Source organism: Colletotrichum lupini, chromosome 3, assembly GCF_023278565.1.
Source record: "Colletotrichum lupini chromosome 3, complete sequence".
NCBI classification, from domain to species: domain Eukaryota; kingdom Fungi; phylum Ascomycota; class Sordariomycetes; order Glomerellales; family Glomerellaceae; genus Colletotrichum; species Colletotrichum lupini.
The window spans coordinates 2934823-2951416 of NC_064676.1; the positions used below are offsets into that span (position 1 = coordinate 2934823).

At 33.1% G+C, this 16594-nt stretch overlaps 2 protein-coding genes across 2 annotated transcripts; one reads left to right on the forward strand and one right to left on the reverse strand.

Moving 5' to 3' along the window:
* Positions 1 to 1869: 1869 nt before the first annotated feature.
* Positions 1870 to 4231, forward strand: CLUP02_05651 (BOP1NT domain-containing protein; the record flags this gene model as incomplete). The annotated part of the gene is made up of 2 exons (XM_049284657.1): positions 1870 to 2553; positions 2606 to 4231. 2 exons carry the CDS (start codon positions 1870 to 1872, stop codon positions 4229 to 4231), a joined length of 2310 nt encoding a protein of 769 aa, XP_049141800.1.
* A 5640-nt stretch (positions 4232 to 9871) lies between these two features.
* Positions 9872 to 10394, reverse strand: CLUP02_05652 (uncharacterized protein; the record flags this gene model as incomplete). Its single annotated transcript, XM_049284658.1, has 2 exons — positions 9872 to 10032; positions 10349 to 10394. The coding sequence occupies 2 exons, from the start codon at positions 10392 to 10394 to the stop codon at positions 9872 to 9874; spliced, it is 207 nt and encodes a 68-aa protein (XP_049141801.1).
* Between the last annotated feature and the right edge of the window lie 6200 nt (positions 10395 to 16594).

Sequence of the window (16594 nt, forward strand, 5' to 3'; positions counted from 1 at the left end):
CTAATAGGGCCGATGACTCTGAATGGCAAGGTAGTGACAAGCCCAGAGGCACGACGATGAAGCCCTGGCTGCCTTAGCTCGTGGCTTGCTCTCCAGCTGAATCCCGGAGTGTTTTTCTTGTTGCTCAAGGCTGCGGTATGCACGAGATGAAAGCATGCAGATGGTGACACCGACGGCCACGTTAGAAATGCAGACGTAGGTATTTGTGCGTGTGGTTCAGAGATCGGGATGAGAAAGACGGGGTGAGACACACGAGATGCGGTTAGGAAGCAAAAGGGCAAAGCTCTCCCGGCCCACGGCGTAATTGTTGTAGGTGAGGAGCAAGCCACGCAGCACAGCTTACCCGCGTTAGCTCCAGCCCGCCCCCTAAGACCAACGCAGTCGGGGGTGGTTGCTGTACGGGATCCATTCGTAGGGCAAGGTACATCCGCCCAGTAAAAGTAAGGTAGGTACACAGCAAAACACTGCTTGGCCGGCCTCGTCACCAGTCACTCCAAAGTCCTTTCTTTGAAGGATTCGGAGCGGCGTCAGCACCATGCCAACCTTGCATATGACGGAAGCCAAAGTTCAGCCATAAGTACTTTTGCTAGATATATAGCTTGGTTCACCGTTGAAGCTGTCTTCACTTCTCTGAGTTCATATCAGTGGTACCTCTCTAGCAACAACCGAGACGACCTATCGCTCGAACAGAATCAAGGCTGAGCCACCTCTCAAGGTTCCCTATCCTGCTCACGCCAAGACACTTATGGTGAATGAAAGTCTTTCTCAACTTGACAGAAAGACACCATGAGATATGCTCTCCTCAGATTGGTATGCGAAAGAATTGGGCTTCAACGCCTTTCTCGTGTGTTTGCAGGATGAGATCCCCCGGTGCTTGGACTACCCTGAGGTGCGCGTTCGACGGCACTGTTATTGGTCAAGAGTGCGTATTTCGTAAAGATTTGAGTCATCGGCGTAAGTGCCTTAGTATCAGTACCATGGATGCGGGCAGGGCACCGGCATCACGAGAATTCCTCCCTTGAAGCCGTTTCGGAGCAGCCCGAAGCGTCTTACCCATCACTGGCATGGTCGGGCGGGCTGACGATGGAACATGAGAATACTCACACATAAGTCCTCCATTGGGCATGGTGAGATCTCTCCGTTGCGTCCACGATCCATCAACGTGTGTAAGGAGACACTCGGCGTCGCTGCGCCTGCTTCAGCGCGCAGTAGGCGTCTAATTGTGCCAAGAAACCACCTCGTACCCGCTGCCAATGAGTCCAATGTTACGTTGTAGTGTCTTGAGCGCTGGAAGGTTGCGTGCGCTTAGCAAGACAATAGCTGAAGGACGCCCTGTAGGGTAACCCGTGCACTGCTGCATAGGGACAGCCCTTCCAACCTAAAGTAATAGCCGGAATGGCGCTAGGTATTTGCGATGGGCTGACAGCCACTGTGGCGCATGTGCCATTCTCCCGGCGGGTAAATATGCATTCTTCTCGAAACTCTCTGCATGTGCGGTAGTTTAAGGCCTGTGACGTTCGAATCGAAACGTTGAAACAACCAGTAAGATACTAGAGTTGGTCTCCTTGCATCGTTGTGTTCCAACGGGATGTGCGTGGGTGGAATTGGCGGTGTTGTTGTAGGGCAGATTTCGGGGCAGATTTTGGAGTCGCAGTTGGAGACGAACCGGAGCGATCCCTCCACTCTTCCGTCTCGCGTCTCGGTCGACCCCGCTAGGCGGTCTGGGAAACACTAGCATCGACCGACGGCAGAAAAAAAAAATTCCCAGAAGGCGTCCGCCCAAACCGCCTGCGCTTGCATCGCGAACCGAAAGCTCCAAAAATAGCCCTTGACAACCTCTTTTGGCTGACAATTTCTTCCACCACCACAATGGGTGCACGACAAGCGTTAGGCAAGCGGAAGGAGCCGCAGGCGGATGTATCTGCTCCTGTTGACGACGAGTTTGGCGCAACGTTGGAAGGTGTCTTGTCCGGGAGCGAAGATGATTCCGACTACGAAGAAACTTCCGAGTCTGAGGGCGAAGACAATGGCCTGAACGGCGAGGAGTCAGAGGACGAGGAAGACGATGAGGACATTCTCAGCGACGAAATACCATCCGATGCCGACGACGAAGACATTGCCTCCAAGCTCAAGTCAACAAACCTAGGCAAGGACGCTGGCGCTGTCGACAACGAAGAGGACGACAAGCCCAACTATCGCGTCGTGACTGGTGCCAACGGCGAAGAGCGCTACGAGTACGACGAAATTAACGCCGAGTACGACTCCGACGACAGTGACGCCCAGGAGCCCGTCAACACAATTGGCAACATCCCTCTTTCTTTCTACGATTCTTACCCTCACATCGGGTACGACATCAATGGCAAGAAGATTATGCGCCCGGCCGCCGGCGAGGCATTGGATGCCCTGCTCGAGACCATTGAGCTCCCCAAGGGCTGGACTGGCTTGACGGACCCCCAGACCGGCAAGCCCCTCAACCTGAGCCAGGATGAGCTGGAGCTTTTGCGCCGCGTACAGATGAACGAGGTTCCCGAAGAAGGCTATGATCCTTACCCCGTGAGTATCCACAGACTATGTGCGACATGCCTTCGAGACTAATGATACCCAGGAAATGGTCCACTGGTTCACAGCACACGAGGAGAAGATGCCCCTTAGCGCGGCGCCCGAACCGAAACGCCGTTTCGTCCCCTCCAAGCACGAGGCGAAGCGCATTGCCAAGCTCGTCAAGGCCATCAAGGACGGACACATCTTGCCGTACAAGTCGGCGGAAGAGAAGGAGAAGGAGGAAGCCGAGAAGGAAGAAGTCTACTACGACGTATGGGCGAACGAGGAGGAGCGCCCGCCGCACGTCATGGACATCCCGGCACCCAAGCTTCCTCCTCCAGGCTACGACCTCAGTTACAACCCTCCCCCCGAGTACCTCCCAACAGAAGCCGAGAGGGAAGAGTGGGAGAAGGCCGATCCCGAGGACAGAGAGAAGGAGTACATGCCCGCCAAGTTTGATTCGTTGCGCAAAGTCCCCGCCTACGGCGAGTTCGTCAAGGAGCGCTTTGAGCGCTGTCTGGATCTTTACCTCGCTCCTCGCGTGCGCAAGAACAGGCTCAACATCGACCCGGCGTCACTTCTTCCCAAGCTGCCCCGTCCCGAGGAGCTCAGGCCTTTCCCCACATCTTGCCAGACTGTCTTCCGCGGCCACGAGGGTCGCGTGCGGTCTTCTGCCATCAGCCCTAACGGCGAGTGGCTTGCAAGCGGTGGTGACGACGGTACTGTGCGCTTGTGGCATCTCCGTACCGGTCGCCAGGAGTGGATGGCCAAGCTCAGTCTCGATGAGGCTGTGAACGCTGTCCGCTGGCGTCCTAACAAGGAGACCTTCATCCTGGCCGCCGCTGCAGGTGAAGACCTCTTCTTTGCAGTTCCTCCCCGCGGTGCGGACGGCATTGACAAGGCCAGCCGTGACATTATCGACGCTGGTTTCGGTTACGCCACGCAGAACCCTCAACCCGCAGCTGCAGTCACCAAGGAGCACCCGGGCAAGTGGGCCAGACCCGGCTCTAAGCTGGAGGCTGCTGGCGTCCTGCTCAAGGCCACTGTCAGGTCCGTCATCAAAGTGATCAACTGGCACAGACGCGGAGACTTCCTCAGCACCGTCTCCCCCAACGGCCAGCGCAGCGCAGTTGCTATTCACACCCTCTCGAAGCATCTGACTCAGATTCCCTTCCGCAAGCTGCCCGGTCTCGCCCAGACGGCGCAGTTCCACCCGTCGCGGCCGCTCTTCTTTGTCGCGACCCAGCGCATGATCCGCTGCTACGACCTCCAGAGACAGGAACTCGTCAAGGTCATCCAGCCCGGCGCCCGCTGGATTTCGTCCTTTGACGTGCATTCTGGCGGTGACAACATCGTGGTGGGATCCTACGACAGACGCCTGCTGTGGCACGATCTCGACCTCTCCAACCGCCCGTACAAGACGATGCGCTTCCACTCGGAGGCCATCCGCGCCGTCAAGTACCACCGCAGTTTCCCCCTGTTCGCCGACGCCAGTGATGACGGCACGCTGCAAATCTTCCACGGCAAGGTCGTGACCGATCTCATGGAGAACCCGACCATTGTGCCGGTGAAGATGCTCAAGGGTCACAAGATTGTCAACAAGCTCGGTGTTCTGGACGTGGACTGGCATCCTACGGAGCCTTGGTGTGTGAGTGCCGGCGCTGACGGCACCTGTATCCTCTGGACCTGATGAGTGAGTTCATCCATGGTTAGGGGAGGATACTTGTAAGTTTTCACAAAAAGACAGCGAGGCGTTGGGAAGAACCAAAAAGAACCAAAAGAAGGATCCTTCAACAAAACTAGACAAGTTTGCTTTTTTTTTTTTCCAAAAATTTGTTTATGTTAGATAATTCGCCCCCGATTTACCTACAACGCAGGATGGTGTCATTAATGGATGTCGAATTTGTACAACCCATTTTTTCCGATATCGTGATTTTTAAAACACTCGCTGTGAACCTGGAGGGACGAAACTAGCCTCATCATATCCGTATTATGGAGAGACCTCGACCAAATATGCAAGATGGAATTTAGTCACTTGGCGACGGAAGACGATGCCGAAGGGGCCGAAAACCCCACGGCGCCAGCACAGGGTGTTTGGCTGCAAGTTTAAGGGCGATGATATTCTGCCAGCGCCTGCCGATATCCCGCCCCCAAGTGTGGCTGCGGCCGCTCCTGCCTCCGACCACGGAGCCCAGCTACCTATACCCACCTATTTACCTACCTACTTACTTACCTACCCACCTATAACTACTATTTTATTAACCTTACCGTTACTATTATTACTACTATTACTAATTAAAGCTATTTTTAACGTTAATATATTATAAAAAAAGAATAATTATAAAGTTAATAATCTTTTTATTTATTAATATATTATTAATTATAACGATTACGGTTACGTAAAGTACGATTACTTGTTTTATAACTAGCGCTTCTCTAGCCTACTTAAGGCTAGAATAGTACTTAACGAGGCTACTTACGAGGCTAGTTTTATAGTCCGAATTATTTAATATAAACCCTTTATTAAAATACTAATTAATATTACTTATTATTATACTTATAGCCCGCGTTATAATTAAAAATATTAATATTTTATAAAATTAACTTATTTAAATAAGTAGTACAAATCCTTAACCTCGTTTATAAACTATTATTAATAAATTATTATTAGCTTTTTAAATAGTAACTAGCTCTTTTATTTTATTATTAATAACTTTTATAATTACTATAACTACTTATTTAATAATACTAACGCTTTTATATATTACTATTACGCGTTATTACGTAATAAAAAGGACTAAATTATTAACTAATAAAATAAAAGTATTCGATCTATCTAAATCCTTTCGAGCCTCTAATTAAAAAATAGTAATTATAATAATATTATTAACCGTAATATACTTAATATACTAACTACTTACTATTATAATAAATTAGGTAATAAGTCCCTTATTAAATAGTTATTTAATTAATTATATAATTTTATAAAATATTAATACCGCTTTTAATATAATAACGCGGGCTATATTACGAGCTTATTTATTATACTTATTATTACGATTTCCCTACTTTAATAATATTTAAATATTTTATTAATAAATTCCATATATAAAACTAATTAATTTAATATATCACTATTTAATATTTATAGAGCTATAAATCCCCCCGACGGAGTAATCCGCCGGGGCCGTACCGTATATTACGTATTAGAGAAAACTGGGTATATTGCGCTCTATACTTAATTACTAATTAAAATAGTAGTTAACCGACTTAACCGTTATTTTCTTTTTATTAATAGCTCCTGACCTTCCCCCGCTCGTTTAGAGGGCGAGCTATATATAAGAGATTAGGCTATAAGTACTTAACTAACGAGACTATAATATAAGTATAAATATATTATAAGACTAAAGCTTATAGAGTCCTTTATAAGGGCTCTATTTTTTAAAAAGTTTTTTTATAATACGATCCGTATACTAGTTACTATATTATTAATATTTTATTACTAACTATATCCTAAATTTATTATAATTACTCCCCCCTTACGTAACTCTAGTCCCTAAAATTATTATATAATATCTTTTTTTAATATTAATAATAAAGCTATTAACGTTATTATTCGTAATAAATTTTATAAGGTATTAATAATATCCTTTCTTATTTAAAAATAAAGTATTATTCTTATTTTTTTATTTAATAAATACTTTATTATTATTATTTAGTAATAGCGCGCTAACTAGTTATTAAGTTAGTAATATATATTTATAATAAAATATTCTAACTATTATAATATATAAAAGCCTATTTAACCTCGTGGTTATTATTATTACTAAGTTATTAAGTATAATAAAAGATTTTCTTTTTATTACTAGTTACGTATTTACTTTTTTTTCTCTCTTTTTATTTAATAACCGTTTTATAAATTCTTTTTTATATAACTAAACTTTTTTTTTATAATATTCTAATTCCGTATCGTTTCTTAATTATAACTCTCTCGCTATACTATTATTAAGTATTTACTAAAATATTTACTATTTTATATATTTAGGATATACTTAATATAGAGTATAATCCTAAAAAAAGCTTTTATAGTCTCCGTAATAGTACTTTTTATATATACTACTTAGTTAGTATATATTATAATATTAATAAGCTCGTTTATATTACCGGCGCTTATATTATTAAGTATATTATTTATTAAATTAATAAAAAGAAGTATTTTATTATAAGTTATCGAGTCCTTACTAATCCGTTATTAAAATATTAGTTAATAATATTTCTTAAGTTCTCGAGGAACTATATAGCGCCGCTTAGTTTATTTAAAATATTCTTATAAAGTTTTATAATATTAAGGAATAAGGTAGCTTTAATTTTTATAAGCGCAGCTATATTTTTTATATTTTTAACTATATTATTAATATATAAAAAAAGGTTACTATTTATATTACTAACCTATTAATAAATAATAAAATAAAAAAGGTCTATTTTAAATAGGCTACTTTTTAAGAGCTTATTATTAATTATAAGTATTTAAACTTATCAATCTCGATTATAATAAGTCGTTAGTAATCGTTTAGCGAATTTTTTTTTATTAACTTAGATTTCTCTTCTTAGGCTAGTATCCTTAATATTAATAATAAAACTAAAATTATTTCTTATTTTAATTACTTCTAACTAGCTTATTTTTATAATAATAGCTATATAACTATTCTATAAAATAACCTTAATACTTTAACTTAGTATTATAAAAAGATTCCTAAGGGCGTTATTATTATATATATTTAAGAATTTCTTACTTTTTTTATTTTTTATAAACGCATTACTAAGTTCTTAATAAATAAAGTACTTATTTATATTATTATTATATATAGTACTATTTTTATTTTTTATAATCCTAAAACTCGGACTTTTATTAAAAAGCGTACTCTTATTATTAACTATATTCTTAATAATAATAACGAGCGGGACGGTTTTAGGTTTAAGTTTAATAAGTTTTAATATAAAAATATTAAATTTAAAAAGCTTAGTAACGATTTAAAAAAAAAAAATTAATATTATAATAAGCGTTATTATTTTAATGTTAATAACTTATTAACCCCTATTTATAACGCTCTTTTTAATATAAATAAGGGTACCCTAGCTCTTAGTTATATTATTTTAAATTTTAATAAAACTAGTATTATGCTCTTTTTATTTTAAGTAAAAGCTTTATAACGGCTTAATAAAGTTATTACTTATATTAAAATTAAAGCTACGGGTTATAATAAATAGTTTAACGTTAATAAGTTTTTTATAAATATTAATATTATTAAGGTCCCTTAGCTTAACTAAGATTACGAGAGCGTTACTTTGGATAACGTCCCCTATCCCCGACCTGTTATTAATAATAATAATATTACGCTTTTTATTTTATTTCTTATTTTACTTTTTATTATAACTCTTATTATACTTCTTATTATAGCTCCCGTTATACTTCTTATTATAGTTCTTATTATACTTTTTATTATAGTTTTTAATAATAACTAAGTAACGAACGCTCTATAAACTACTATTACTAATATATATAATATTTTACGTAACTTTGACTACCTCTCTTTTATTTATTATAATATTAATAAAGTTAACGGCCTTATTCTAAGTAGTTAGTTAAGTATACGTACAAAGCTTTTCCACTTTTTATTTACCGAGCGGACTATTATTATTAATTATTAAGTTTTAAAAATATATATTAAAGCCGCTATTATTATTATTAATATTATATAAGTTATTCTTCTTACGTAACTAAATCTTAGTAATCTTTTAGTAACGTATTACTAAGGGTTATAATATTAAGTCTTTTTTTTAAGAATTACGCTAAGCTAAATTAAAAGGGTTTTATAATATATTATTAATTAACTTATTTTTAGTAACTTTTTACTACGAACTTAACGTTTATTATCCTATTTTATATATACTTTTTTTTATAATATTTAAATTTATTAATTACTTTTATTAGCCCTTTAAAATATTTAATAAGCTTTTATATATTATACTTAATAAGCTACTTAGCTTATTTAATAAAATATTATAAGTTTTCTTTCTCATTTTATATTATAACGATTTGTTTAATTTTTTAAACGTCTTATTCGTTTTTTAACTCCAAGAGATTTACTATCTAATTATTAACTATTTAGTAATTTCTTTATAACTTAAGTTAAAAAACTAAAAAAATATTATATATTCTTTAATATTATTTTAATAAATATACTTAGTAAGCCTATTTCCCTACCCTTTTAGTTATTATTATTTTAATATATCTCGGCGTTAGTTTATTATTTTTAAATCGTATATTTTTATTAATAAGCCGACGACCTTTTTATAATTAAATTTTTTTAGGGTATATCTTTTATTATAGTAAGCTACTTAGCTTTTAAAAACTTATACTTACGCTTACGTAGCCTAGGCCCTAATTTTTTTAATTTTTTAGACCCTTTTCTAAACCCCCTAAACTATAACTTTATAATTAAATATATATTTAACGTACTTAGGGTAGCAGTTATATAATATTATATATAGGGATACTTTTATAATAAAGTATTAACTATTATTATATATAAACTCAGCCTTTTTTAACTATACTATTTACTTATTTAATAAGCCCTTAGTATAAATCTTTAAATATCTTTTTAATATTTAATAAGTTTATTCCGTTTAGCTATCCGTTTATAAATAATATATAGTAAATAGTTAGTAATATATTACCCGTTCCTTAGTAAACTCTTTTTAAAATACGCTTATAAAGAGCTTATTTTTATTTATAATAATACTTTTTAGCGTACTAAACTTATATTTAACCTCTTAGTATAAAATACTTATTATTTATACTATATTAAGTCCCCCCGACGGAGCAATCCGCCGGGGCCGTACCGTGTATTACGTATTGGGGAAAACTGGGTATATTGCGCTCTATACCTAACTACTAATTAAAACAGTCAACCGACTCGACCGTTGTCTTCCTTTTATCAACAGCTCCCAACCTTCCGCCGCCCGCCTATAGGGCGAGCTTCACCCACTCTAACGCGCACAGGACCTCCTAGTGCTAGCCCGCGTGGGCAGCTAGGTCCAGCATAATCTGTTCTTTTATATAGGTATTATCGTTACCCGGGGGGTCCCGTAGGAGCCGTCTAAGGCGCCGGCTTATCGCCCTAACCCTGTACACCTCCGGCCCGTCTATCGTGGCTATTATAGCCAGGCCGGCGTCGATGTGCCGGATCCTGGCATCCGTACCGGCCTAGCTGTCTACGGCGCCTATAATATTACCCAGCCGAATTCCGCACCGCCGGAAGGTACTTCGCTACTTCTTGGGCGTGCCCACGTTGGCCACGATGGCCACAGCGTCGAGCTGGCCGAAGAGGGCGCCCAGCCCGAGAGGGGCAGACTTGTCGACGGGCATCTTTGGGTTCTCGTCGAGGTGGTATTTTGACTGGCCAACCTCTTGACTAGTTGTCTGACTAGCTGTCCAGGTGGTGGTTTGTGTATTGATGGGTTTGTTTGGTGGATTTGTTTAGTGGATTTGTTTGGTAGATTTGTTTGGTTTGAATAGAGAGCAGCTTTGGGCGATGTTAGAAGCGATGAGGATAGAAAGAATCTTTGCGAGCTCTGGTACGAAGAGCAGTAGATATTAGCCCATTTGGCCCTTTCTCTAGAAACCTCTACGTTGCCATTAAAGTTTAGAACCTCTGCGGTTAAGGAAGGCCGCCTCTGACCATTGCGGCCGACTATAGCGGCCGACTATTGCGGCTAACTATTACGGCTAACCTCTGCCGTCGACCTTTCCGGCCGGCGCCGCCGCGTAACGAAGAGGGCAGCTTGCCCATCCCGAATCAAATGGCGGTTTTCGTATTAAAATCACTATATTACGTTAAGCGCGTGCTTAGGATATATTGCGCGTATTATATAGTTAAAAAGTATACTATATCGTGTGATTTCCCTTAAAAGCGTGATCCCGTTAAGGTCGATCTTTTGTGCCTATAAAGCCGGAAAAAAAAACCACCACATACTATATTAAGTATTTTAATAATAAGTAAGAACTTTACGAACTTTATTATATAATAAATAATAATTAAAATATTATTATATTCTATACTATTATTATAAGTACTTAGTAATAGCCCCGTAATAAAGTTTATAAATATTTTTTAAAATAAATATAAGGGTAGTAATAATAACTATAGCTACTTATATAGCTTATATCTTAGGGTTATAAGTTTTAAATAATATTTATAATTTTTAACGTATTCTTAAATATTTTATTAAATATTTTTTTAATAAAACTTCTTTTAAATTAGCTCGAGAGTTTTCGTAGCTCTTATATAACTTACTTTATAGTCGTCGTAATATTAATAAAAGATCTCTATTTAAAAAGACTTTATTTAAAGAATAATAAGTTTTTTTTTAAAAAATAGTATACCCTATTTATTAAATAAATAAATTTTTAGCTCGCTAGTTATAATACGAACTCTTATTAATTATAATATATAAAACTCGTCTTTAGCTTATAATTCTTTAATAAGCTTTTTAGTTTTTAATAAGAAATAAGAAGTAAATACTATTTTACCCCTTATAAGCTTTTTTATAACGGGGTATAGGATATATTATTTTAATATAATAATCTTAGCTTTATTTAACTCCTTTTTATCCTTACCGGACTATTAATAAGTATTTACTAATAACTCTCTTATTTTTTTATTTTAAGTTATTATAATAATAACTATTACTATTTTATTAATACGCCCTATAATACGTTATTAATATAGGGGAAAAAATTCCCTATCTTTAGAACTAGTTAATATTTAACTAGGATTATAAAAAGAGGCCTTAACTATTTAAACGTATACCTTAGTAATATTATTTTATCTTTTTAAGCTAATTATCCTTTATTAAACATTAAGTAGTAATTCGTTAATAAGATATAGCTTTTAAGTTAGTATAAAGAGGACGTTTTTATAAAATACTTCTTTTTTTATATAATCTAGCTTTTTAAATAAACTATTTACTAAGTTCGTTTTCTCTAGTTAGTATTCTAAGTTAAAGTTAAATATTAATAGTTTATATACTTACTTCGTAAGCTTTTTTTAAAAGTCCTATATTAGTATATTAATTACTGTTTTAAGTATTTAGTAATCCGTTAAAATTATAAACTTTTATAAAAGGCCCTAAAAGTAATAAGCCTAGTACTCTAGCCCTTTTATTATAATAAATAGTTCTTATTAACCTGTAGCTTATTATTACTTTATATCCGTAAGCTTTTATAATTAATTAATAATAGGTTACTATTCTTTATTAGCTTATTATAATAAAATTATTATAATAGTTTTAATTAAAGCGTCGGTTTTTATTTATATAATATATTATAAGTTTTAATACGTAAGTACGGTTACTAAGATAAAAGCGACCTTTAGCTAATTAAATACCTCGTTTACTTCTTTAGTTTATTAAAAATCCCTTGTTTACCCCTTTTTTATTTTTAATAATATTATTATTAATATAATAATACCTAAGTATTTAGTAATAAACTTCTAATAGAAGTTATAGAACCCTAGGAATACTTAAATATCCTTAATAGACTTTAGCGCCTTTTAATTAACGATCGTTCGTACTTATAATAAGTTAATTTCGATTTTTTTAATATAATAATATAATTTAAAAACTCGACCCTTTTTAAATAAAACGAGTATTTTAATAGTTTAATAAAAAGCCCGTATAACTATAAACGTTAAAGGACTTTTTTAATATCCTCTATATATTACTTTTTTATTATTAAATAGATTATTAAATCGTTTATATATATTATATAATAAGTATTTAGTAAGTTAGCGAGCGCTTAGTAAATATATACTTAGAACGTTATAGGTACGTTCGTTAGCTTAAAAAGTATAATAATATACTTAAAATAACTATATTAGCTCCGGAACGCTATTTTCTATCGGTCTTTTTTTTTAATTTAGATATAGTAATAAGTATTTTTAATATCTATTTTTAAGATCTATTTTACTTTATAAAGCTTATTTAAGAGCTTATTAATAAGTAGTAGTAAGTATCGATTTTTTATAATTATTTTATTTAGCCCGTAATAGTTTATATAGAAGTATAATATACTATCTTTTTTTAATATAAAAAGGATTAGTACCCTAGCCTTATTAATTAAAAATATAATATAACCGTTTACTAAGTTTTTAATAATATACGTATAAAGCTTATTAAATTATTTTTTATTTAATAAATAGATAAAACTATATAGTAATTTAGTACCTAGAACTAAGTTAATTAAGTATTTTATTTTATTATATAACTACGGTTCTTTTACTAATTACTTATTAAACGTCTCTATTTCTAATTAAAATTCTAATAATAAACCCCCTCGTAATTTAATCTTCGTTACTCCTATAATATTTCTTATAATAGTAATATATAATATATATACCCTTTTATAATTCTTAACGATATTACGAGCTATTACCTCTAGTTTAGTAACTAAAATAGGCTTATATAATTATATATTTATTATTATATTAATATAAATATCTTTTTAGCTTATTAATAATTATAATAATAAGAGGTTTATTATTTTTTTATCCTTATTAACTATAGTAAATAGTTATTAAATCTTTTTTAGCTACTTATAATAGTTAATAAAACAGAGCGTTAATTAATAAGCTTTCCCCTAGCCTATAGCTTTACTTTAAAAGTCCTTTAATAAAGGAGCTATAATAATAACTAAGGTTAACCCTAAGTAAGTTACGAGCTTAGTATTAATAATATTTATTTTAGAATATATATTTATATTAACCTTTATTAGCTTTTTAATAATATTTTATAAAACTATTACCCTACTTTTCGTAATTATTCTCCTTAATACTTTTTTAATACTTAGTATAAGTATATTAAGTATATTATTTATACTTACTCGTTTTTTAATAAGTTAACTTTTATAACTCTTAGCTTAATAATAACTTATTAAATAGTTATTAACGTTAGTTTTAATTAGGGGTACGTTAGCTTATTATTACCCCTACTTCTTAACTTATTTTTTTAATACTTACTAAATATATAGCTTATTTTATTATACGTAAAGTACTTAATATTATTATTACGACGCTTTTATAATAGCTCGGTACGAGTATTTTTATTATATAGCTTTTATAATATTACTTTTAATAAGTCCCTAAAGCCTAGCCCCTTAAAGCTCTCTTTACTTTTTTTTATAAAAGGGGGATATTTAACGTAGTTATTTTAATAATAAATATAGCCTTTTCTTATCGTCCTTTTATAATTAGTTACTACTTTTTTATTAATTTAATAATTATAGTTTATTAGCCTCATAAATTATATTATATACTCTCTTAATTAAAACTTTATAATAAATTAAATCGTTTTATAACTAAAATAATAGTTTAAAAAAGAACTAATATACTTCTATTTTTAAATTTTCTATATTTTCTATACTTAGGTTATAATAAATTACTAACTATTTAGTAAGGAACTAAGTAAAAATCTAGCCCTCTTTTAGCCTTTTTATCCTTAGCTTTTTATAATATTCCCGTTCTTAAGTCTTAGGGTTTACGTATTATTAATAAATAAACGCTAAGAAGTCGCCCTAAAAAAGGGGATCCTAGAAGCTCTTTTTATAATTATACTATTATATTTATAATAATAAAGATATTTTAAATAAGGCCTATTTAATATATTATTTTATAATACTTTTTACATAAAGTTTATTACTTATTTTTATAATAATAATCTAGTTTACTACCTAAGTACTCGTAAACTCTTTTTTAATTAGTTTATAATTATAAAAAGAAGGCTTTTTATATTTTTATTAACTTAGATACGTTACCGGCCGCTTAGTAAGCTATTAAATAAGCTCTTTATATCGACGCCGTTTTTAATTTCGATTTTTAATTATTATTTTTATTATTTTATAAAAGTAAGTTATTATTAGGCTTATAAAGTCTATTAAACTAGCTATTTTAGTACTATTTACGCTTTTATACGTACTTTAACTTCGTACGTTTAGTAATAAGTTATTAATAAACGCCCTATTTATAATAAATAGGGTCCTCGGGGTATTAACGGGGTAACTAGCCCGTAAGAGTAATTTATTATAAAAAATTAGGCTATAAGTACCTAACTAGCAAGGCTATAATATAAATATAAGTATATTATAAAACTAAAGCTTATAAAGTCTTTCGTAAAGGCTCTGCTTTTTAAAAAGTTCTTTTATAATACGATCCGTATATTAGTTATTAAATTATTAATATTTTATTACTAGCCGTATCCCGAATCTATTATATTATACCTATTTTAATATATATAAGACCTCTTAGTACTAGCTTACGTAGGCAGCTAGATCCCGTATTATATACTCCTTCTCATTAAGGGTTAAGAGGCCCCTTATATATTCCCTTACGTTTATAATATAGCCCGTATTAAAAGGATTTCTAGCTCTATAAAATATAATTTCTAAATTAGTATCGATATACTAGATTTTAATATCCGTACCGGCCCGGCTATTTATAGCGTTCGTATTATTACCTAACTAAATTCCGTATTATTAAAAAGTACTTTATTAATCCTTAGGCGTACTTATATTAGTTATAATAGCTATAGCGTCGAGCTAGCTAAGGGCGCCTAGCTTAAGAGGGGCAGACTTATTAATAAGCATCTTTAGCCTACTAATTACTAATTATATACTAAGAGTAGACTATTTAAATAGTAGTTTATATATTAATAAGTTTATTTAGTAGATTTATTTAGTAAATTTATTTAGTTTAAATAGAAAGTAGCTTTAGGTAATATTAAAAGCGATAAGGATAAAAAAAATCTTTACGAGCTCTAATATAGTAAAAGAGTAATAAATATTAGCCTATTTAGCCCTTTTTCTAAAAACCTCTACGTTACTATTAAAATTCAGAACCTCTATAATTAAGGGCCGCCTTTAATTATTACGGCTAACTATTATAGCTAACTATTATAATTAACCTTTATTATTAACTTTTCTAACCAGCGCTACTATATAAAGGGTAGCTTACCTATTCCGAATTATATAGTAGTTTTCGTATTAAAATTACTATATTATACTAAGCGCGTACTTAGGGTATATTATATATATTATATAATTAAAAAGTATACCGTATTATATAATTTCCCTTAAAAGCGTAATCTCGTTAAGGTCGATCTTTTGCGCTTATAAAGCCGGAAAAAAACTACTATATAGAGCTATAAATAATAATCATACTTTTTAAATCGTAAGCTACTTTTTATTTAATAAAAAAGAAGTTAATTATTATTAAGCTATTAATTAGCTATTAGTATTACTCCGGGCCTACGAAATTCCCCTTTTATAAATTACGTATATAAATCGCAAAATTACTCTACTTAATACCCTTAATAATAATACTTAATTTAAAATAGTACTATATATACTCTATTATTAATACGTTAACTTTAATATATTAACTAAGACCCGGTACTACTTTAGCCCGGTTATAAAAAACAAGATTAACGCTATTATATATAACCCTCGCTTTTAATAATTCTTTATAAATTAAAATAATCTGTTTTATAATAAATTAATAATTATATACCATAACTAATTATTTAAATTTAAAACTATTAAGTACCCTACGGTAATAGTTAATTATATTATTAATACTTAGCTTAAACTATAATATAAAAAAATCGTACTTATTTAAATTAACTAAATTAGGTACTTCGGTTACTTAACTATATTAATTATTAAATCCTTATATATAAGTATTAAAATACGAATCTATTATTATATAAGTAATTTTAAAGCCGTATTTAATAAATTAGTTATTTTTTAAATAGGTTAAGTAGTTATAATTAGTATTTACTAAACCCGTTACTAAGTTAAAATATTAAGTATTATTATAAAATTATTTTAAAAAAAGGTCCGTATATATATATATATATTACGATACCCTTAAGTACTTTTTATAAAAACTCCGTATACTAAGTAAATAACTAAATTTAAGTTTATATAAAAAGCCGTTAA